The sequence below is a fragment of the Mixophyes fleayi genome, chromosome 3, assembly GCF_038048845.1.
Source record: "Mixophyes fleayi isolate aMixFle1 chromosome 3, aMixFle1.hap1, whole genome shotgun sequence".
Classification (NCBI taxonomy): Eukaryota; Metazoa; Chordata; class Amphibia; order Anura; family Limnodynastidae; genus Mixophyes; species Mixophyes fleayi.
This window is the reverse complement of record NC_134404.1, coordinates 282,810,353-282,835,248: the sequence shown is the minus strand read 5'-3', so window position 1 is coordinate 282,835,248 and position 24,896 is coordinate 282,810,353. Positions and strand designations below refer to the sequence as shown.

Sequence of the window (24,896 nt, the reverse complement as noted above, 5' to 3'; positions counted from 1 at the left end):
GGCGGGGACAATGGGGTTGTCTATGGGGATGTTAAAGTCGCCAAGTACAGTGGATGGGAGGTCAGAGGAAAGGAAGTGGGGAAGCCAGGCTGCAAAGTTATCAAGAAAAATGGAAGTGGGGCCAGGTGGGTAGTAAATAACGGCAACACGGAGGTGAATGGGGGAGAATAGATGGATAGAGTGGACTTCGAAAGAGGAGAAAGTGAGGGAAGGCATGGTCGGAATGACCCGGAATGTGCAGTTAGGGTAGAGGAGAAGGTCCACACCACCTCATGGACGGTCATCCGGTCTGGAGGAGTGGGTGAAGGAGAGGCCTCAATGGTAAAGAGCAGTAGGGGAGGCAGCGTCAGTAGATCAGAGCCAGGTTTCAGTGGTAACAAAGAGGTTGAGAGAGTTGGAGATGAAGAGGTCATTAATAGCAGGCAGCTTATTATGGACATATCTGGAGTTCCGGAGGGCACAGGAGAAGAGGAGGGAGGGCCAGGGGAAGATTTGGATGAGGTTAGCAGGATTACAAAAGCGTGGTGGGGGCTTAAGATTGGGGTCGAGAGTAGGACGAGAGGAGAGCATGGGTATAGGACAGGACCGAGAAGGCATGGTGAGAGAGCCGGAGAGGAAAAAGGATAGAAAGGAAAAGAAGGAGAAACGGGGAGAGGGAAGAGATTCAGAGCAAAGGAGAAAGAAAGAACACAACGTGGACCTAAGGAGCAACAATGAGAACATCAAAAGGCAGCCAGTGATGACTCTAACTCTAAAAAAGTAGGTGAAGGACAGAAAGAAATAAGAGGGCAGTGAGACAGAGGCACAGGGCAGTCAGAATTGAGGCAACGAGGCCTCAAAACTGAGAAATGAGGCAGAAGTACAGGGCAGTGAAATAAGAAACTAAAACCTAGTGACTAATTAAAATAAGGCAGTACGAGCACAGTAAGGAATAAAATAAGTAAAATAAAATAAAGAGTAAGATAATGATATTAAAGAATAACAATTAAAATAAGATTTAAATAGATAAAAATAAGTAAAGGGTAAGCCCCCTCCCATCTCATTGCCTCTGGTTCAAGAGCGATCTCTCACGCCCCTCCCTTTCTCCCCCCCCACCTCTCATCTTCTCTTTTATCTTCCTCTTTCTCATCCTTCTCCTTTTCTTTCTTCTCTTTTAAATATAAAAATATCGGTCTTTATTTTATAGAATCTGTGCTATTTTTTCTCTGAAGCACTGAGATTTATACTTCACTATTTAATGTACTGAATATATTTTGTTTGATAACATGTATCTTTTTGCATTGTTAATTCTTTTTTGACCGTTAATAAACACTTGTTTTAAAAAAAAATAAAAAATAAGTAAAGGGTAAATAGAATATGAGGCAGTACCAAAATGCAGTGAGTAAAGGCTAAATACAATGCAGTACCAAAATGCAGAGATACAATAGCAGGGGAGCAGAAGTCCAGGAAACCAGTGGAGCAGGAGTCCAGGAAACCGGGGGAACAGGAGTCAAGGAAACCGGGGGAGCAGGAGTCCAGTAAGCCAGGGGAACAGTGGTCCAGAAAGCGACAAGAGTCAGAAATCCAGAGAAGCAGGGGACCAGGTATGCAGCAGGAGCAGGGCAGGGGTAGTTGGATGTACAGGGCCAAATCACTTGACAGTAGCAGGACCTGATGTGGGGGACCGGCCAGGTGTAGGGCCCAAGCCACAGGCTGAAGTAGAGGCGGAGGCCGGGACCAGCAGGGGAGTATGGGCTGTAGTTGAGGCGGCGGCCGGGACAGGCAGAGGAGCAGTCAGGTGGTAGGCCCACACCACGGCAGAGGAGGACTCAGATGCTTTGACTTGGCTTCATATAATTCTCTTTATATATGTCTATCAGCAGATGCTTTTTCTCATAAATGCTGATCTCCACTAATAAAGCCTTTTGCATATACATCTTGATAGAACAATCTCATTAATATATATTTTTTCTTCTTCTCATATAGGTCTGTCTTCTCTCTCCCTCACCCCAGTGTCTAGTAAAACTGTTATTCCTCCTCTCCCCACTAGAACTGACACACTTCCTTGTCAGTTTCGGTGTGATTGCGCATATGGTTTATTCTCAGTTCAGCGGCGGATGTTACATGTTCTATGCAAGAATAACATCAAATATAGGTGAGGATAGCCATCATGTCATGGTAGCCATGGTTACGCACATAGGGAAAACGGCAGTTCTCCAAAACCCGTCAGTCCTAGGGGTAAATGTATGAAGCTCCGGCTTCTTCAACACCCGCGAGTTAGGCGTCTTCAGCGCTTAAATTTAAAGAGGCGCTGCCTTGTAAAGGTAAGTTTCCCTTTACAAGGCAGCGCCGCTTTAAATTTAAGCGCTGAAGACGCCAAACTCGCGGGTGTTGAAGAACCCGGAGCTTCATACATTTACCCCTTAGACTCCTTCTGCACAACTATCAACCCACAGAAGACAAATCTTTCAGATGGCAACATGTTGAAGTGGTGTATCTCAGAATCCTCTCACTCTACATTTCCTGGGACTCTATTGTGATCTAAAAAAATATTTATGCACCTAAATGTCAGTGCATCCTTCTGTTTTTTACAATGTTCAGATTAATTTACAGGTGGAAAATCTATATGACTAATTTTGGAAATTAAAACTGAGACTTGGATATTGTTTATATGACGGAGTACTGATACAAGACCTTACTGATTCTATCAGAGCCATAGAGATCAAAGTTATATCTACGTGAAAAGACCACAGTGCATTTTGTTTGACCTTGATCTGAAAAGCGACTTTTTAATTATGCTATAACCCTTTTGGTGTTGTGTGAAGATTCCATGATTATGTGATTGTATTTTTTTATATGTGTGCCCACATGTTCTGATTTAAATCCATATTGACTATTTGATATTAATAAATTAGTCCTTGTGGACATTTATATAAAAATCTTCACTCATATATTTTTCTTCACTTTTTTTGCTGTAGCGTCATCTTCATTTTATTTTAGTTTATCATATTTATATTTTACGGTGATGTCTATTATTATTTTAGTAAATAAGACAAAATTCTATGTAACCAATAGAGATCAATTAGGAATACATTTTTGAGGAATTTATGTTCATGTAACAAGTTCTGTGCAGGTGACTAATGACAACTGTGTGTCAAAAAACATTAAAGTAACTTACATTATTGTATAAAAGTTATACCAGATATGCTTACACTACACTACAACACAACTGCTACAACTAAAGTCATTCATCCTGACTCTCAGCCATTTACTTGCAGAATGCAATCAGCCTCATTGGATTCTTTCTTATATTTTTATTTAAACATCAAACTTTAGGCTCTCTATTTCAGGGCGGGCTTTGAACGGTTAATGAGGAACCTCAAACAGGAAATCGAGGTTTAATGTTCATCGATAAATTAAAATGGACGGAAATCATGATCAACTTGCAGGAAAGTTTAGGGGACTTAAAATGGCAAAAATGTTATACCAGTTGGAATTTTTTGAGTATCTCTGCCCATGAGCATAAAGTTCTGTAGGGACTTCAGTGAAGAAAGAGCAAATTCCCTTGGCAGCCGAAAGAGGAGGCCTGGGGGTAAATGTATCATATTCCGATTTGTACAAGTCGCCGGAAATCGGCGTGGCGGACTTGTACAAATCGGAGTATGATACATTTACCCCCTGGTGTCCTTCCATACAGGGGACCGAAAAAGAACTAAAGCATACTTGTCAAATTTTAAATGTTGCTCTCGGGGAGAGAGGTGTGTGTGCTGGGGCGGGGCTCAGTGAATCGCATCATTTTTGACCCCTCCCTGCGACACACTGATGCAATCGCGCCATTTTACTGCAGGGGACATACCAAAATAAGATTTACATTACAGAGGCTCCAAATCCTGCCCACTTCCTTCCTAGTGAAGTGGGCAGGTGCTGGAGGATGTCCTACACTCCCAGGAGTCTGGGAGACCTACCTGGAATTCAGGAGTCTCCCGGATATTCCAGGATAGTTGGCAAGCATGGACTATAGCGGGGAGGAAAGACTTTTTAAATGAGACACTTTGGGCTATATCTACTAAAGGGCGGTTTGCTTAAACCGCTGGATTTTTGGGGTTTTGCAGACTGTTTAAAAAAAAAAACCTGTTGCATTTACTGAAAGGTCAAACCGCTAGTATTATGTCTGAAACCAAGTTTTAAAAACCATCACTTTACAGATAACCATCACAATTTTTACAAGGATCAAAATACAAACAACCAGATTTACTAAGCTGCGGTTTCCAAAAGCGCTGGGAAAGCGGACAGCAATACAGCCAAAATAAAAGATGTGGCAAAAGAGAAGCTCAAACCGCTGCGTATATTGCCCGACAGAGTGAAAAAAAAAGGGCAAAATAGCCCATCCTTCCTTTAAAGCACGGACCATGCAACTTAGCCTCTGTCACTGGAAAATGTTTAAAAACATTGTCCCCTTTGTTTCTAATATTAAATCTTCTGTGCCTCGTTCCTGCTATTTTCTTTTTGAAGTGTCTCATTTCTTTGTAAAATGATGTTCACAATGATCGAGAATAACAGTTTCGGTTTCATAAGAAAAAAAGGCAGAAACGAAACTGGAAGCAGCTGTCACTGTTAAATCCAGATCTTCAGCCAGCGCCTCCCTTTCCTTCTTTATTTCCCCACCGCGTCTCCTGCCCTCCACTGACAAATACAAACGTGTGGCTCTCAGTGCTGCTTTCTTCCCGACTCCTGGGAGGAAATTGAATTGTGATAGAAGATCAAACGGAGAAGCGGCCCCAGGATCAGGTATGTTTTATATTGGACACTGTTTACCTTGTGTTGTACTAATTAAGTGATAATGCATTTTGCACTCTATACAAGTCTACATTCACATTGACTATCTCATATCACAGCTTAGTGCACTGGCGGACTCCGGGGGAGGCCGGGAGGGACAATCGCCCACCTTGTACTCCTCTACCCCGTCACACCTATACCCGAGGCCGAACAAGTGAGCCTCAGTTTAATTAATAGACATTTCTATGTCTTATCACAAACACATGCCACCTATTACTCAGCAGGCACTTTAACTAAGATGGGTAATTCTGCAGAAGGTAGTCGGTCTATAACTTACATCATGTATCGGTGCCTTTGTAGTATTGACCTGTAAATTTGCAAATGACGTGGGTAATTTGAGGCGCTCTAGCTGTAAACAGGCAGGCATGGTCTTGTAGTCCTACGGCATCTGTAGAGCTGCTACAAATTTTAATCCATCTACAAACATGTCCTTTTTAAATGCTTATAATTCTATTTGTAATTTATTGTGTTTTAGTTAAAGCACTCTTTACATTAATGCTTAGTATAAAATTATGTAGTATGCTTTTATAATTTAATAGTGTTCATACATTTAATTACATTACTACTATTATTATTATTATTATTATTACTACTCTTTATTTAGATAGTGTCAACAGTCTTATAAATGTTTGTGCTCTGTAGACAGTGTTGCAAATATACTGCAGTCATGTATTTTGTAACAAGTGTTTGTGTGTGTGTGTATGTGTGTATATATATATATATATATATATATATATATATATATATATATATAATCTAATATATATAAGCCTAGCGGCGCGTGTGTGTGTGTGTGTGGAAAAAACTATTTTCTCAGAAAGGGCTCATCCAATTGACCTGAAATTTGGTATACTGACATTATTTGACAAAAGAAATGATAATATTGAAGTCAGTTAACTTCCATCATCCCCCCTTCCCCCCGTGGGAGGGGTAGTAAAGGCTAAATTTACCAGTTGAGGGCTCAAACTCTTGACCGTGTAGGTATTTATTTACCAGAGCCTGTGTTTGGTCATGGACAATTGTATGTCGCATTTTCACGAGTACGGAGAAGCAGTGATGTTAAAGTGCAGTTTATGAATACTGCCCTTCAAGGAAGACTGATTGAGCACAGCGATAAGGTGTTTAGCAGAAACGTTGTGTATCGAGAGATTTTAGAACAGTAAGACGATGGAGATTAAGCATGTGGCAATGAAGATGAAGGATGAGGTGATGGAGAAGAATGATGAGGTGGTGATATGTGGACAAAACCACGTTAAAAAAGGGCGCTTACGTCGGGAAGTAACGCTCTTCTCCTGAGGAGGCCTGGCCTAGCCCCAAATGCATGACAAGAAGCTTTTTAACACCTTAAGTACTTTGATTTGACTAGAATGCATGAGTATCATGCACGGGTTAATATATATATATATATATATATATATATATATATATATATATATATATATATATATATATATATATATACATATATACATATATACACACACACACACACTGGACACATTATTAGGTATACCTTCATAGTCAGGGGTAGGCTGGGCTGGGGGGCAGGGGGCCGGGGGCATATTCCCCCGGTCTGGTCCCATACTGAGCTACCTTGGGCTCGGTCACTTGGCCACCTTTATTTTTCCTTTAAAATGTTCCTAACAGGCTGCTGAGTTGAGTCTTGCCCCCCCGGGTAAAATTTGCAGACACTCCCCTGTTTATAGTAGTTGGTAGGGCACCCCTCTGCCTGCAGATCAGTCTGAATTCTTCATGGCGTGGGTTCAACAAAGTGCTGGAAACATTACTTCTATCCCATTCACACTGCCTATAAAACCTGGGTTTTTGCCAGGGCGAGCTCCGACGACCCGTGTCGTGGCTCAGTGTGAAAGGGGGTCAGTGCAAAATCTAGACACGGGGCTTTAGCAGGGTTATTCCTGTGTCAGTCCCGGGTCGCCTGCAGTGTGAACGGTGCGAACCGGGTTTTTCAACCCGGGTCTCACATAAAGAAGCTGAGTGGGGGGATTAGGGACGATGCAGAGAAGAGAGATAGGAGAAAGCATGGCACACTGGCTAGTGGAAGACGTGCGTGAGCTCTGGCCATTAGAGGAGAGGAAGAAATAAAACACAGCGAGGGATAAAGCGCAGCCAGCAGCAGGTGGTAAATTATATTAATGTCACTTCGAAAACAATACCCAAAAGTGCATTATTGGGGGGGATTAGGAACACTGGAATATCTTTGTCAGCCAATCAAAGCTCCTCTTGTGATGACTCACACTTTTTGCCAGGGCAGACTTGGGTACAGCATGAACGGGGTCAACCCAGGAATTCCCCAGGTCCAAGGTGCAACGTGAACGGGCTCTCTGAGCTGGGATGCTCTGAGACACGGTAAAAACCCAGCTTGAAAAACTCAGGAAATTGCAGGGGCAGTAATATAAAAGTGGTAAAAGAGATTCTGATGTTGACATGATAGCATCATGCATTGCTGCAGATTCGTTGGCTGCACATTTATTCTGCAAATCTCCCGTGCCACCACATCCGAAAGCTGCTGTATTGGATTGAAATCTGGTGACTGTGTAGACAATTGGATTACACTGAACTCATTGTCCTGTTCATGGAACCAGTTTGTGATGACGCATTATCCTGCTGCAAGTAGCCACTATATGATGGGTAGACCATGGCCACAAAGTGATGCACATTGGTAGCATCAATACTCAGGTAAGCTGTGGCATTTAGGCAATGCTCAGTTAGTATAAAGGGGCCTAATGTGTGTAATGAAAATATTCCCCACACCATTACACCACCACCACCAGCCTCATTTTCCTGATCTCACAGATGTGGAACCCAGTGTCATCTTCTGGTGTTGTACCCCATCCACTTCAAGGTACAATGTGCTGTGCATTCACAGTTGCTCTTCTGCATACTACAGTTGTAACTCATGGATATTTGAGTTACGATCACCTTACTGTCAACTTGCACCAGTCTGGTCATTCTCCTCTGACCACTTTGACATTTTTCGCCCACAGGACTGCAGTCACAGGGTGTTTTTTGTTTTACAAACCATTTTCTGTAAACTCTGGAGATTGATGGGCATGAAAATCCCATTAGATCTGCAGTTTCTGAGATATACTGTATATAGACAGCAGAAATGGTCACCCTACTTTAAAAAATGAGTCAACTTTATAATATATAGTATCAGACAACACTTGGGACATAAAAAGAGAGGAACTATATTCCAATGTGGCAGCAGCATTTCAAGACCTGTTCAGTCTCTTTTCAAACCTGTCTTATACTTATTTCTTCTACATCTTTATACACTATATGGACAAAAGTATTTGGCCACACCTAATAATTATTGAATTGAGGTGTTTCAATCAGACCCGTTGCCAGAGGTGTATAAAGTCAAGCACCTAGACATGCAGTCTCCATTTGCAAACATTTGTGATTCAAAATGGGTTGTTCTGAAGAGTTCAGTGACTTCAAGCGTGGTACTGTGATAGGATGCCAGCTTTGCAATAAGACAGTTCATGAATTTCATCCCTGCTGGATATTCCACGTCAACTGTAAGTGATATTGTTAGAAAGTGGAAGCATTTATGAACAACAGCAACTCAGCCACAAAGCGGAAGACCACGTAAAAAAAAGCACAGAGCAGGGTCAACAACTGCTAAGGCACATGGGGCGTAAAAGTTGCCAATGTCTGCTGATTCCATAACTGAAGAGTTCCGAACTTCCACTGGCATTAATATAAGCACAAAAACTGTGCGACGGGAGCTTAATGGAATGGGTTTCCATGACCGAGCAGCTGCATGCAAGCCTGACATCATCAAGACCAATGCCAAGCGTCGGATGGAGTGGTGTAAAGCACACCAATACTGGACTGTGGAGCAGCGGAAATGCGTTCTGTGGAGTGACAAATCACGCTTTTCTGTTTGGCAGACAGATGGGAGAGTCTGGGTTTGATGGATGCCGGGAGAACGTTACCTGCCTGACTGCATTATGCCAACTGTGAAGTTTAGTGGAGGAGGGATAATGGATACCGGTCAGTTCTTGAAGTTGATGTGTTGGAAGCAGGAAAAACACACAAGCGAAAGGCTTTGAGCGACTATGACAAAGGCCAAATTGTGATGGCTAGATGACTGGGTCAGAGTATCTCTAAAACGGCAGGTCTTGTGGGATGTTCCCGGTATGCAGTGGTTAGTCCCTACCAAAATTGGTTCAAGGAGGGACAAATGCTGAACTGTCGACAGGGTCATAGATGCCCAAGGCTCATTGATGCACATGGGGAGCGAAGGCTAGCCTGTCTGGTCCAATTCATAGAGGAGCTACTGTAGCATACATTGCTGAAAAAGTTAATTGCTATGATAGAAAAGTGTCAGAGAACACACAGTGCATCGCAGCTTGCTGTGTATGGGGCTACATAGATGCAGATCGGTCAGAGTGCCTATGCTGACCCCTGTCCACTGCCGAAAGTACATACAATACGCATGTGAGTCAGGAATGGTATGAGGAACATGACAAAGAGTTTAAGTTGTCGACTTGGGCTACAAGTTCCCCGGATCTCAATCCGATTAAGTATCTGTGGGATGTGCTGGAAAAACAAGTCCACATCATGGAGGCTCCACCTCGTAACTTATAGGACTTAAAGGATCTGCTCCTGTCTTGGTGCCAAATACTGCAGGACACCTTCAGAGGTCTTGTGGAGTCCATGGCTCGACGGGTAAAAACTGCTTTGGCGGCACCAGAGGGACCTGCACAATATTTTTACAAAAAAAAGAAGAAGAAAAAAAAGGCGCTCTTAAGCAAAAGTAAAGCAATGCAGTGCTTCTAAATAAAGTAATAAACAAATATGAAATAGAAGACTATGTAGGAGGAACAAAAGTAGGAAATTTGGTATATGTAAAATGTAGTATGTCCTGTGCTTCTCACCTACCTGTTTACATGTACACGTGTTCATGTAAAATGTAAACAGTTAGGTCAGTGTGTGTGTGTGCGTGCGTGTGTGTGTATATATATTAGTGTACGTATGTGTGTGTGTAGTTATATTTATGCATTAATAACACGTTGTGACAGGATGGACCGCCTATGCCACTCTGTTTGTTGCTGCTGGGAACCAACTGGGCTTACTTTGCCACCGTTCTCTTTTGTTATCCCGAATGCGCTCTCTAAGAGGGGCTTACAAATGCTGCCACCACTGGACTCCTTACCGGCATCCAGTAGCGGGTTTCTTCTGGGTAACTGACGCTGCGAGTGTAGCCCGTTACTGGCGTACCTGGGCAGGTACTCCTGACCTCTTACTATGAATCGGGGTTGCTGTGGATGGATCCACCCTGGCCTATCACACTGACTAGAGCTGCAGAGTAGCAGGCAGACCCTCAGAAACAGCCAGAGAACGGAATTGATTTAGGGTCTAATGCAGGTCACAGGAATACAGGAATATTGAAGATGTTTTCAAGCAGGTCTTTGAAGCAAGTGATGTTTATTTGCTCTCACACTGGTTGAAGGTACCAGTGATCAGGTCAGGTGAAACAAGAAAAACATTTCAGTGTACAAGACAGTGCTTTTGATACTGATTTGGATACATGCTATTTTTAGAATCTGGATGCAATGTGTTTACACAAACATGGATTTACACTTTACACTTATCTATGAAATTCTAGAGATGCTGTGATGTACTGCATCTGTTTTTTAGATTCAGAGAATCTAGGAGCCAGTCTTAATTAAAAGTTCCTGCATTCAATGTTGGACCTTCACACATAAAAAGATCTAATTAGCATGGGGCCCCTCTTCAGACAGTCCAGGATACACATTCCCAAAGAAATGTACAAACCCCAAACAAGCCACTTCCCCACATCACAACACACAAAAGAGTTCCATCCACAAAGGCTTATTGTATCAGATATATACCTTAAGAAATAATGCATCTGCTCTAGCAATGTTAAACAAAAAATGAATTTCTTGCCCTGGTCTCAGAAATTAATGATTTCCCTTACCAAAATATACACAATATCAAAAATAAGTGTATGTGCAATTATATAAATAAGCGCCCTGCGCTATTTACTTTAAATAAATTTATACCAGAAGTTATTTATCAGTGATCCAGTCACACTTGTATTCTCAGAAATAATATTTTACTTCATTGTCTGATAATCCATCACGTCTGCAGAGGTTGCTTTAGTCCCGCCTCAAACCAGCAGTGTCCATATGACTGACCCTGTTTGCTTGAGAAAATGCTGGGATAGTGAGTAAGAACGCTTTCCTTCCTTCGTAAGCTGCGAGAGATCACCCACAAAAGAGAGGGCTGGCAGTGCTGGGCGATCTTGAATCTGTGCTAGAATAGCTATTAGATATACATATTGGCAGCATTCACTAGCGAATTCTATTTGATGGACCACAGAACGTTGGTAAGAGATTACCTGAATGATGTGAACTGCTAGAAAATGTGAGGAAATTATTCAGTTGATTTACAACCTGTACTTTCAGATGTAGATCTGATAATGTGTGTGTTTATAAATAAATGTGTTTTTTTTTTTTCAGGGTTCTCAAGTGACCTTCACTATGGAAGAACAGAATTTTAAAGGTCTTCTTATAAGCCTCTGTAACAAGTAAGGGCTGTCTTTTAGGTATGAACAAGTTTTGGCAACAGGACCTTCTCACAAACCAAGGTATGTAGATAGAAGCTTCTGAAATAAATAAATTGCCTAGCATTATTCATTTACAATGTGTGAAACCTATATTTAGCCACTGTGGCAGATTCACTGTAGCGGGTAACATATTTGACAGGAAAATATTTTATCTGCAAATGAGACCAAAATTGGTACAGTGGTCCTTTAAGGATGTTCATACATCTATGTGTATACTCTGTAGTTAGTTCCTGTCATTAGCATGGAGCTGTTCATGCAAATAATACTATCATCATCATCATCATCATCACCATTTATTTATATAGCGCCATTCATTCTGCAGCGCTGTACAGAGAACCCATTCACATCAGTCCCTGCCCCATTGGAGCTTACAGTCTGAGTTCTCTAACACACACACACACACACACACACACACACACACACACACACACACACACACACAGAGAGAGACTAGGGTCAATTTTGATAGCAGCCAATTAACCCACTAGTATGTTTTTGGAGTGTGTGAGGAAACCGGAGCACCCGGAGGAAACCCACGCAAACACGGGGAGAACATACAAACTCCACACAGATAAGGCCATGGTCGGGAATTGAACTTATGACCCCAGTGCTGTGAGGCAGAAGTGCTAACCACTAAGCCACTGTGATGCCCATAGTATAACTTGTGATTTAACTTATCTGGCCACCCTGTGTAACCGCTTCCTGGCAGATCAAAATGCAATACTGTTAGATCAATATTTAAATACTGTTTGGATTTTTGTACTTACATTATGGCATATGTGTGAGATCATCTGCCAACTTGGAAGTGGAGAAGAGAGTAAGGTGGCTTGATGCAGATTGTTATCTGGTTGCTTGGTCTGGCACCTGAACAGCCGGGTAGGTGCAGTTTGGCACAACAGTGATTGGCTAATTACCAACAGATCTGGCTATTTGCATATGTGATCAGTTGTCACCACAAAAAAAAGAAATAGTGGAGAGTTCTGACATGGTGCAAACAATTTATCTGAAGTCTTCTTATTTAGATTTATGTTCCATGTCTTTATCAACAATGAGAGACTTGGAGAAGGAGAAGATACAAAGAAAAGGACTGCTGTGAACCTTGCATGTAGAATGGCTTTTCAAGCCCTGCAAAATCGAGACCATTCAGACCATCAAGTGGTGAGTTCCCTGAGCATATATGTTATCCCAAATATGTTAATTAGCTCATTATTTGAACAAAGTAGCAAAAAATACATAAATGATGTGCTACTAAAACTGCAGATGTCCTACGGTCCTAATAGTTTGGAGGAAGATGGTCCACTAACAAAAAAATGATTGGATGGAGTTTTCCTTTAAAGTAATACCCTCCAATATTTATATGAAACGTTGGGTTAATTTAGAGCAAGAGTACTGCAGCACAGTGTATCAGTTTCTTTTATGGAGCATATTTATGTGTCTGTACATATGAAGAGAAGCATATTTAATTAATATCTCTTGGGCAGCTCATCTCATAAACCGAACAGAGCCAAACTCTGCCACCTTGGCCCACAGAAGGGGGTGGGGAGAGGTGCAACACACCGCATGGTAATGATTACTCACATTAAGTATGTTCATTTTTCAGCTGAAACAATCTTTGGTCTTCTGTGTCTGTTGGCTGAAGGTGAAAATGGAATTATTTAATTGCTGATAAATCTTTTTGCCCTGAGCTAATTGGGTGGCATAGAGATCTTCCCACCCTGTAATGTCTGTGCTTAGTCCTTGTCTCATGCAGGGTGTTTTATTTTTGTCCTGGTACAGTTGTTTGTTTCACTTATTTTCCTCATTTATTCTAAAATGGGGACACAGGAACACTGGGTTATAGAGTGCGGTGTGAGGTGCTTGGGCACTTTAAATTTACTGGCAATAGCTCAAGCTCCTCCACCAGTTGGCTGCCAGGGACTTTTTCAATATGCTTCATTTGATTTTATTAATAACTTGAAAACAGCATCCCTTGAAGTGGAAGAAGTCTCACCTTCAGCTGTCCAGTCAGTGCCGCAGACTGTCTTCAAGGGTGTACCAGTCGCTTTTTTGGTGATTGAGAGGTGACTACCTCAGTAGGGTTCGTCCATTAACTAATTGTGTCTGGACACTGGTGACCACGGATGCCAGCCGTGAAGGCTGGCGGGCAGTCACCCTTCAGTCCTTTGGACTCTGGAGGAATACTGATAAATGTGCTGGAACTTAGGGTGCTTTTCAACTTCTTGGTCAGAGCTCATCATTCCTGAAAAGAATGGGCTGTATAGGTTGTGTCGGATAATCCTACGACAGTGGCCTACCTAAATCATGAAGAAGGCAGCAACATTGCCTTTGTGATAAGAGAAACCAGCACGATCATGCGTTGGGTTGAGTTAAATGTTCTGGCTATCACAACAGTGTTAATCCCAGCTGTAGGGTCCTAGATTTCACCACACAAGCAGGCCCTTCGTCCCAGGGATTGGTCCCTTTACCCAGAAGTGTTCCAGCAGCTGGAGGACAGGTGGGTTGAACCAGATGACGACAAGATGGCATCTTGGTTCAACCACAAGGTGGAGCGTTACTGCTACAGGACACAGGAGTTGTTGATAGATGTCGTTTTTCACCTGATTTACCTGTTTTCAATGGTCCTCAAGAATGTAAATGGCTCCAGACTGACCGTGAATGTTATTCTACATGGTCTTTCTTGGCATGGCAGAGGCCCTTCATGGCATCTCCCTATAGGCCTGACATGCTAAGCTTTTACTGCACCAGAGTTTACCTTGGCTGGCTTCTACGGTATAGCTGTTCAAGCCATAATCCTTAAGACCAAGGACTTCTCGGACATTGTGGTCCAGACCAAGGGCTAGGAAGCCATCGCCAGTAGCTGTCACAGGGTCGTGGAGACCTACATCTCCTGATGTGAATGGAAAGGGATTTACCACCTCTTTTAAAGTGCCCAGGCTCCTGTCATCACACTCTATAATCCAGTATTCCAGGGTCTCCCATTGGATTCAGAAAAATGATTTAATGTAAGTACAAAAATCAAATTATTTGTTGATAGGTCATTTTTGGTACCTCTATATTCTCTTTCCAACCATTGGCGGACACTGTGAGACAATGGGGTATAGTAGGTGGACTAGGCTTTTAGGCACTTATCATACTTGTTTAATATACACTCCTCACCTACTATGACCCTTCTCTATGACATCAACTTAAGTTTTTTCTAAGTGCCTAGGAAGTAAAGTATAGGCGTATGGGCTTCTGCCTGTACATGTTTCTTGTTTAGCTTAGTGTAGATATAATATATATTGTATGTCAGCGCAAGGACCTCTATTCTAAGACCCAGCGAGTGAATAGCCTTTTGGCTCTCTTCACTCTGGGTTCCTGGCAGTGGTTGAGCAGCTGTGGGCTTCACTCTCCCCTCACACCAGCACTGCCAGCTGAGGAAGAATAGCAGATATGTCAGACAGGCTGCTCCAGAGGTTCACAACATAACAATCGGGCGGGTGTGAAGCAGTGCAGCCTCTTCTCACGATCCGATACACTTACTGGCATGCACAGACTTCCTCCTCCTCCTCCCCTAAAGCAATGAGCATTAGTGGGGACCGTACGAGTGAGCATGCGATTGTGCTAAGGAAAAGGCAATCGCTGCCTGGCGCCAGAGTCAGCTGGGTATATTTTGGGCTGTGGGGCACATGGAGAGGACAGCCATCAGCTACTCTCTGAGTGCCTTGTTTGGCTGCGTATGGAGGTGGTTATTAAGGGGGCAGTACTGGAGGTTAAAAGCTCTCCTCCTTCACATCTGTTTGGCGGGCTTCCCTCACGGAGATAGCCATTTCCCTGCATGGCTGCATGCAGACAAGAGCTCTCTCACTCTTCAGTGCTGCAATTCTACTGTGCCCCTCCAGTTTGGTACCACCTTATGTTTCTATATATAATGTGTTGGTGAAGTCTTTTTACTTTGTTTACAGGTCTACCAGACTTATATCTGAATAAACAGAACTCATTTATAGCACTGTTTCAGAGGGTGGGTGTCTATAATTTGATTAGTATCTTGATACATATTCAAAGATTATTCAGTTATATTTTCTTATTTTTAAAAATAAAAAGACAGTTTAAATGCAGATATCATACATACATACATACATACATACATACAAAAGTGTATATATATATATATATATATATATATATATATATATATCAGACAACAATTGTAATGTCTGAAAAGGGGACTTACAAGGGTAAAGGGCCTGCTGGAACGTCTGTGAAGAATTATACATGTGCAAAGTGTAATGGAAAATCTCGTGGACAGTCTGACCCGGACGCCCTGTGTGCAGCCTGCGAGGTGGAGTGCCGTCGTCAGTGTGCACCCACTCTGGTGTCGACAGCCCTGGAGGAGCCGGCCTGATCACTGGTGACATCTATAGCCAAACTTGCCAAGGTGATGTCATGGTCCACAGAGGTAGTTAAAACTTTTCCTTCCTTTACTGCAACACACACACACAATTCTTGCAGTCTCTGCCTGTGGATGGTGGAGCTTCCCAGGCAGGGGCAGGATTCTCAGTATCCTTGCCCGAATCCGCCCAGGGTTTGGCACACTTTATTACCATCCCCACACAGGAATAAGTGCGTAATTCCTGACTCTTTTCAGGCCCCCAACCTGGATTCTGACCATTTTTTATCTGAAGTTGGCGAGTTACTTATAGAGTCTGAGGGAGAAGATATGCATAGCTCGGCACACAACGTGGATAATCTTATTCTGGGGATTAGACACTCATTAGGCTTTACAGAATCTGAGTCTAGGGACCGATCCGCTTTCTCTCTTTTAAAGAGACCTAAATAGCAGATCATTTGTTTTCCCCTTCCCCTCAGCTGATGGAAATGATGTCTGATGCTTGGCGGAAGCCAAATAAACAGTTTCAGATGCTGGGCAGAATTAAATCTCTCTACTCACTCCCAGCAGAGGAATTAGTAAAATGGGAGGGTACCCCTAAGGTGGATCCACCGGTTGCTCTACTTTCCACAACTACGGCCATTCCTGCGCAAGGCAGGGTCTCTTTGCAGGATCCGACAAGTAATGTGACCCAACATGTCCACAGCCTGGATTACACCATTCAGCTGTGGGCAGAGCATTTAGTTAAGGGCCTCCAGGACAATGTGCCTAAAACTGAGCTTCGGACATTGGTAGAACACATCCAGGAGGCCTCTGATTATGTTGGTCAGATGTCAAAGGATGCAGTGTCAGTCATCTCAATGTTCTTGGGCTTCAGTGCCGCGGCCCACTGCGCTCTTGGGTGGTGGACGCTGACTCTAAGCACAACTAAGAAGCTTTACCGTTTGATGGTATCACGCAGTTCGGGTCTGAGTTAGAATGTATTATTCAGGTGGCCACAGGGGGCAAGAGTGCCTGTTTACCCGTCAGCTCCACTAGACAGAGACAAACACACTTTTGGTCCTTTTGTTCCTTCGGCAGAGCTTGGGTAGCTTTCTATAGAGGACAGTCATTGACTCCAAAGGGAGGGCATCATAGAGGCCGGGCTCTGGCAGACGTGGAGCACCCAGGCCAGGGGACAAGACAATACTGTAATGGGGGCTCTATAACGCTTCCAGGAACAATGGCAGGCATCAACCACAGATGCTTGGGTACGGGGGATTGTCACATGAGGTTACGTTATAGACCTAGTTCAATTCCCCACGCGGCGCTTCTTCACCACAGCTCTTCCCTCTTGTGCACTCAGGTGCAAGACACTTCAGTAAGCCTTCAGGAAGCTTCTATCCTCTGAGGTCATTGTGCAGGTCCTTCATTGGGAAAGAGGAAGGGGGTTTTACTCCAGCCTCTTCTTGGTTCCCAAAACCGACAGATGCTTCCGTCCCATACTAAACCTACAGATCCTCAACAAGCAAGTCTGCATGCTCAGGTTTCGGATTCAATCCATGCGTTCGGTGATTGTAGACATAGAACACGGAGAATTCATGGCATCGTTCGACATCAGGAATGCCTACTTACATATGCCCATCTGGGAAGGATACCAGTGTTTTCTCCGCTTTGCAGTAAAAAACGCATAAGTTTTAATTCAAAACCCTGCCCTTTTGCCTGGCTACTGCCCAGAGGGTGTTCACCAAAGTGATCGCAGTAATGGCAGGAGTCCTGCGCTCCCAGGGAGTTATGATCATACCCGATCTGTACGACCTAATGTTGAAGCTGTTGTCCGCATCTCTGCTCTTACATCACATCCAGATTATGACTTAGTTTATGGAAGTTCATGGCTGAACCTACCCAAGTCCTCGCTCAATCCTGCTCCGCAAATGAGGTTTCTGGGCCTCACATTCAACATGGTAACCCAGAAAGTCTACCTCCGGGAAGACAGTCCTTTCGCTTCTGCACAAGACCAGGACTCTCCTGGCACGAAGGGAAGTATCTCTTCTCCGTTGTATGAAGCTGCTGGGATCCATGGTATTGGTGTTCCAGGCAATGTCCTTTGCACAGTTCCAGTCTCGACCTCTCCAGAGGGAGCGTCTTCAAAAGTGGTCCATCTCCCACGAACATTTGGACAGACAGATCATCAGACTGTTCAGAGCGACACGCTTATCCCACGCATGGTGGATAACCAGACCAAATCTAAAAAAGGGCCAGTCATTCTGCGCATGAACCTGGATCCTGGTCACCACAGATGCCAGTCTGTTTGGCTGGGGTGCAGTCATTGTTCCTCTCCGGTTTCAGGACCTCTGGTCCCCTCGGGAGGCCACACTAGTGTCTTCAATGTCTTGAAAGTTAGGGCAGGTCACAGAGTGTTACTTCAGGGGCAGCGGTTCCTGACCGGGAAATCCTTGAAAATTCAGTCAGACAATGCCACAGCTGTGGCTTATCGAAACCGTCAAGGGTGAATACTCAGCTCAATGGCAATGCGAGAGACGACCAGGATCATGTCCTGGGCGGAATGTCATGTTCTGCCTTCTTCATCCCAGAGGTGAAGAATTGGGAAGCTGACTTTCTCAGCCAGCCCAAGGTCCACTCCAGGGAATGGTCTCTCCACAAAGACATTTTTGCTCCTCTGGTACAGTGTTCGGGCACTCCAGAGATGGAATTTTTGGTGTCCCGATTAAACTTTAGGGTTTGCAATAGAGAGAGCCTCAAGCGGGATACACGGATGCCATAACAGTCCCATGGCGCTTCAGTCTTTTGTACCGGTTTCCTTCGTTTGCCTTGCTTCAGCGGGTACTAAAAAAGCTAAAAAGGGAACGTGTATCCGTCATTCTGGTGGCCCCATTTTGGCCATGCAGGGCATGGTACTCAGACATTCAGGGAGGCGGCGTCTCCCTTCCGACTGCCTCTCTCGTCCAGACGTTCTGATTCAGGGGCCTCTTCTCTGCCACTCCTTAGATCGGCTAACTTTACAGCGTGGCTGTTGAAAACCTGAATCTCAGGGTTGTGGATTTACGTCATGTTTATTGGAAAGCAATGTTCTTCTTAGCAATCGCCTCTGCTCGCTGAGCAGAGCTGTGCAGCAAGCTTCCCTTCTTGGTTTTCTACGAGGATAAGGTGGTGCTACGCACTTAGCCCTCCTTTGTTCTGATGGCAGTGTCCCGGTTTCATTTGAATCAGGAGATTGTTGTACCAGCATTCCGTCCTTGTTCGACAGCTTTGGATGAGATCCTAACTCTGTTGAACGTAGTTCACGCTCTTTGGTGTTATGTTGATCTCACAGCTCTTGTCCGTAAGACAGGTGACCTCTTTATTCTTTATGACGCTCACAAGTGGGGTTGGCCTGCATCTAAGCACTCCATTGCTCGATGGATTACATTCACCATTCGTTTGCCTTATTTCCATGGCTTCGCCCTGTTCCGGCAGCTTTGAAGGCTCATTCCACCAGAGCTGTCGGCGCTTTTTGAGCGGCGCATTATGGTGCTTCGGCGGAGCAGTTGTTCCGGGCAGTAACGTGGTCGTCTGTCCATACTTTTATAAAATTATACAGATTGCACGGCTTTGCATCCGAGGATGCGAGTTTTGGGTGCAAGGTGCAGTTCCAGAAAAATCCCTCCCTTAGAGGCAGCTTTGGTATTTCACCAATGGTAGAAAAGAGGATTTTTATTCACAGAAAAATGTGTTTCTCTGACTCCATTGGGGGACACTGTGCACCTGCCCTCTGCTCTGAAATACGTTTTGTTCTGTTTAAGGTTACCTTGTTCTGGTTTTGCTTTGTTGGCCTTTCTTCTCTGCTTGGTTATACAAAACTGAGATTGCTGTCAGAGAGGAGGGGCATAGTAGGGGAGCAGTGTGTATTAAACAAGCATGATAAGTGCTTAAACTCCTAGTCCACCTACTATACCCCACTGTCTCACAGTATCCCCCAATGGAGTCAGAGAAACACATTTTACAGTGAGTAAAAATCCTCTTTTCTTGTTATATGACATATTGGAGGATGGGCTAATGTGTGGATAGTTGTCTTTGTCAAAGTGCCCCGCCTCCTGCGGGTGATGAAAATTCTTGTCGGTAGTCTGTCGTCCCCCCCCATTTGGCTTCGTAAAAAACTACAAATATATATCTATATATATATAAAGAGAGAGAGCTTGTAAGTTAAATATGCTTGATCACAATGTGCTTATGTGTCAGTAGCCTTAGTTTTTCAGTGCCATACATTTGCTGCTTCCTCGCCATCTGCAGTGTCCACCGAACAATGTTAGGGAGAGAAATTTTAGATTTATTATTATTATTATTATTATTATTAATTATTATTAATAATAATAATAATATTATTGAGATGTATTTATATCACACCGGCATACTCCACAGCACTAATAATGTAATTGAAATCATGCAATTTCTTTAAGATTTTACCAATGACTGAGAGGCCTGATAAGCATGCCGATTCATGTGTACACACGTACACAATTTACCTTCAGATCTATATCTCTCATGACCATCTGCTTAAAAGATCGTGACTCTGCAAACTCTATAGAGATCTGCCTACACTACTGACCATGAGTGCGTACACACTTCCACATTTGCCCGATATCGTTACATTATTGATCATGTGCAATGATCAATGATCGTTGTACATGCGGCATTATTGCCGCATGTACAATGTTTAGTCTACATTGTAGACGCGGAGCTTCCTTAAATGACCACCTTAATAAGAAGAATGGGCAGGTCGCACTTTAACATGAAGTTCTTTTTAAACGCCGGACTGTTCATTAGGCAAAATTGTTTACAGCAGTTATTCCAAGCAGTCGTTATCAGCTGAAGGTAGGAATCCTCAAATTCACACTTCTCCTATCGGAGAAAATGCTGTCGGATTCTCCGTAGTCATTTTTGGGACTACCACCAGCTGTAAGTGGCATTATTCTTAAGCCCGTACATCACCATTTCAGGCTTTTTTTGCCTGTTCCAGTATTTTAATTCAGTGGGCAAGAGATGGTTTCTTCAAATTACAAGTGTGTATGTATGCAGTTTCTCAGTTAAAACATTCTACTAATGTCCTCTTTTGATGTTTAGGCCCAGCCACCTGTAGTGTCCTCCCCACCACCCGCCAATCCTCTGTCATCAAATGCAAGGTATTTTAGATACTTTTTGTTTATGAAAAAATTATATATTAAAGTATAATGGGTTAAAATGTAAGCTGGGTCATTCCATTTTCTAGTGACAATTCGTATTTTTGTTATATTGCTACATAACTTCATAACTTTATATCATCAGCTATATGTGCCTTACTTCCACTTTTAGCTATTTAAAATTACAATTAATCACTTTTAGTATATAAAGATAATTTTTGAGACAGAATTCAATTCACTTTTAATTACAATGAGCATTTGTTTTTGCTATACTTCTATCCTATTTTTTTTCTACAGTCCTGCACAAACTCCATCACCAATTAATGGTGCCACGTGTGAAATTAAGGTATGCATTTTCATATTATATAATTAAAATTTTGCCTTTATAACTTGTTTTAATGTTTTTGGGATGCTGAGATAATGACTAGTTTGTACTTTTAAATACCTGGAGGCTCTTAAAAATAACAAACCCAAGTGAAAGAAAAAACAAAGAGTGAAGGTGAAATTAAAACACAAAAACTATGCTTCTTAAATAATAGAGATTAAAGAAAGCCTATGCAAACTGCAGATTATACAGCACAAGAAATATCTTGCCCAAAAGGAAATCGTGGTTATGTATATAGGAATGAGACTGAGGGGTAGAATGGCTGACAGACAATCTGTTACACAGACACAGGCTCACAGGTCTCGGCATATTATGTAATGAGAGAGGAGAGAGAACGAGCATGTTACAGTGCAGACAGAACTCCGAGGGGCGTTCCAAAGCTTCTCTGCTCACTACATCATGTGACTCAGATTGCCATTGTAGCCCAGAATCATAAATCATTAATGGCAGCCTGAATAAAAAAAAGCAAAGGAAATGGTAATTAGGAAAATATTAAGAGAACATTCTACTTATAGACTACCACAGTGATTTATGTTAAGAAACACTTGATTTTTTTTCATGTGATTGCTGCTTTAAGAGTGTCTTATTGAAAATCATAGCTGTGTTCTTAAAACAAAATGCATTATTTTAAACTGTATTGTATACATTGAGTCAAAAATAGTACAATTCATTTTAATTACTTCTGTACCAGTCTACCAAATAAGTTATTTCTAGGTTCAATTGACATCATTTTTTTTTTTTTTAGAAAAGGTATTGTGATGGTTGATAAGAGCATAATACTATTCCTCTCTGTCTTGTGCTAGTATGACCAAAACTATATTGGAAAATTCAATGAATTCTGCCAGAAAAAAGGATGGATGCGTTACAGTTTTGTGGATAATCGCAAAGGACCCGATCATATTCCTGAGTAAGTAAGATACACAAGTGAGTTTGAGTAGTGCTGGCCACAAACGGGCCAGTCCTGGCACTTATCCATAATAGTTTTAGAATTTTGACCAAATTAGATAGGTCCAAGCGCTCCGGATGAAGGAACCAGATCACACTGTTAAGGTGCTCACATATGCAACACATTTTTATCTTTTAATGGCATCATATTTCATCAGCTCTCTCAATTATTAAAATGTGTGTGGTGCACAAAAGATCTGAACTGAAAAGATTATTCAGAAACAAGATTTGTCAAGTTTTAAATTTTGATTGCCCTAACTTCAGGGCCATCTTTTCCATTGGGCACGATGGGCAGCTGCCCGGGGGCCCCACGGGCAATGGGGCCCCATAGGCACGGCTCTTAATGAGAATAAATAATCCTGCATAAGAAAAAAACATGCAAAAAAAAAACCTTCAAGGGTTACTGAGCAAGTACAACTATCTATCTCTATCTCTATATATCTATATCTATATCAGTATACATCTATATATCTATATCTATATCTATATCTAGGGGCCCCGGTGCACTGCTTTGCCCGGGGGCCCATAATGTTGTTAAGATGGGCCTGCCTAACTTGAAAACAATTGTATCACTATGTGTATCATTATCTGTGGGAGAAGATTATAACCAAGTGATCACTTTTCTATTGTTTTCTTTGTGAACAAATTGTTTAATGAAAAGATATTTTGTGTAAAAGATATTTTGAATAAAATTAACATAATTGTTACATGTGTGGATATCTTTGGTGTGTTCTGCAGATTACTTGCTCAAAAGTCTACAGTGTTGTACCTGGATTGTCAGGCATGTCGAAAACTGATCCAATTAATTTTGGTTGGATATTGTAGGACATGGCGTCTGTTTAGGGGGACACACAGCTGCTGATATTTAAGCTATTTTCCAATACTAATGTTATGTGCAGTCAGCTTAAGTGGTGCTAACTCTGGGAGACAAAACTCCAAAATTTGTGGAGCATCTATTTCATGGTGGACTTTAAAAATACTATTGCAGGCTTTAGTAACCTATGTACAGCTGGTGTTGAACTTGAAATTCCAGCATTTTGTGGATCTGTTTAAATAGGATAATATAATAAATATATCAAATGATTAAACATTTATATTGCTTAATAAACATCATATACATATTTCAAATGACTTCTACTTCTGCCTGAACTCTCCTTTTGAAAACTCAGAAATACACTTTCTGTCATGTGACAGGTTGTAAATAAATGATCTTGCTTAGCAACATCTGTAGCCATGGAAATAAACAAAGCACTGCAAGTTTTGCTTCCATTGTTACAGATGTTGCTAACTAAGGTAAGTTATGCACAGCCTATTTGTCGAATGATAGCAACGGTATGTTTTGAGTTTTTAGCTGGTACATTGAGGCAGAAGTTTTAGTGCCCAGCATAATGATCTTGATTTGGTGAAATCCTTTTTGAGTGGAGTAACCCTTAAGGGGCTAGATTAGCGAGATCCATTGTGCAATTAATTTGCCAGTTAATAACTATATAACTGCAGTGCATAATATAAATATAATATCATTTAAAAAAGTATATTAAAAGAAAAAATATTTATTTACAACTATTACTTCCATTCAAATCAAGGATATATGTTAAATGCATAAAATGGGGTAGCCCAGAATAGTTTATTAAATAAATAAAATATGACAGCCAGATCACATGATCACAGGGGAAATGATTCCTCCACCCCTGCGATCGCATCCTGGTGCCTGGCTGTCACGGTGACAGCCAAGCTGAAGACAGTGTAGCGGAGACCAGCGGAGCCCCAGGTAAGTCTGTGCTGCGCTGTTGTACCGGGCCCCCTGGTGAGCCCGGGCCCGGTACAACAGTACCCCCCGTACCTCCCTGATGGCGGCCCTGACTGTCAGTCACTGTCTGCTTGTTTAGTAAGTGAAGCACACCCTACCTTACATAGAAACCTACTGCAGAGGACTAAAAAGGTGCATGATATATAAACACTCCAGCTATTTTATGTTTATTTTGAGCTCCGATTTTAAGGAGATATATATACTACAATCATAGGCAAAACTTTTGAGCCTGTGCAAACCAATACTTGTGTCAAAGTTTGCTGCTTCTGTGTTTTTAGACCTTTTTGTCAGATTCTGGGCCACATACTGACTGATGGCCGCCCATTCTTGCCTAATCAATGCTTTGAGTTGCCAGAATTTGTGGGTTTTTGTTTGTCCAGCCTCCTCTTGAGGATTGACCAAAAGTTCTCTATTGGATTAAGGTCTGGGGAGTTTCCTGACCATGGACCCAATATTTTGATGTTTTGATCCCTGAGCCACTTAGCTATCACTTTTGCCTTATGGCAAGGTGCTCCATCATGCTGGAAAAGGAATTGTTCGTCACCATACTGTTCTTGGATGGTCGGGAGAAGTTGCTCTTGGAGGATGTTTTGGTTCCATTCTTTATTTATGGCTGTGTTCTTAGGCAAAATTGTGAGTGAGCCCACTCCCTTGGCTGAGAAGCAACCCCACACATGAATGATCTCAGGATGCTTTATTGTTGGCGTGACACAGGACTGATGGTAGCGCTCACCTTTCCTTCTCCAGACAAGAGATTATCCAGATGCACCAAACAATCTGCAATGGGATTCATCAGA

At 42.4% G+C, this 24,896-nt stretch overlaps 1 protein-coding gene across 1 annotated transcript in view; it reads left to right on the top strand.

Moving 5' to 3' along the window:
- Positions 1-4,653: 4,653 nt before the first annotated feature.
- The window catches only part of LOC142144603 (interferon-induced, double-stranded RNA-activated protein kinase-like), a 62,052-nt gene continuing 41,809 nt past the window's right edge, over positions 4,654-24,896 (top strand). The window contains exons 1-6 of the mRNA XM_075203681.1: positions 4,654-4,767; positions 11,331-11,458; positions 12,460-12,595; positions 20,907-20,965; positions 21,260-21,308; positions 22,151-22,254. Coding sequence (XP_075059782.1) covers positions 12,464-12,595; positions 20,907-20,965; positions 21,260-21,308; positions 22,151-22,254 — 344 coding nt within the window. The 5' untranslated portion in view covers positions 4,654-4,767; positions 11,331-11,458; positions 12,460-12,463. The remainder of the gene's footprint in view (positions 4,768-11,330; positions 11,459-12,459; positions 12,596-20,906; positions 20,966-21,259; positions 21,309-22,150; positions 22,255-24,896) is intronic.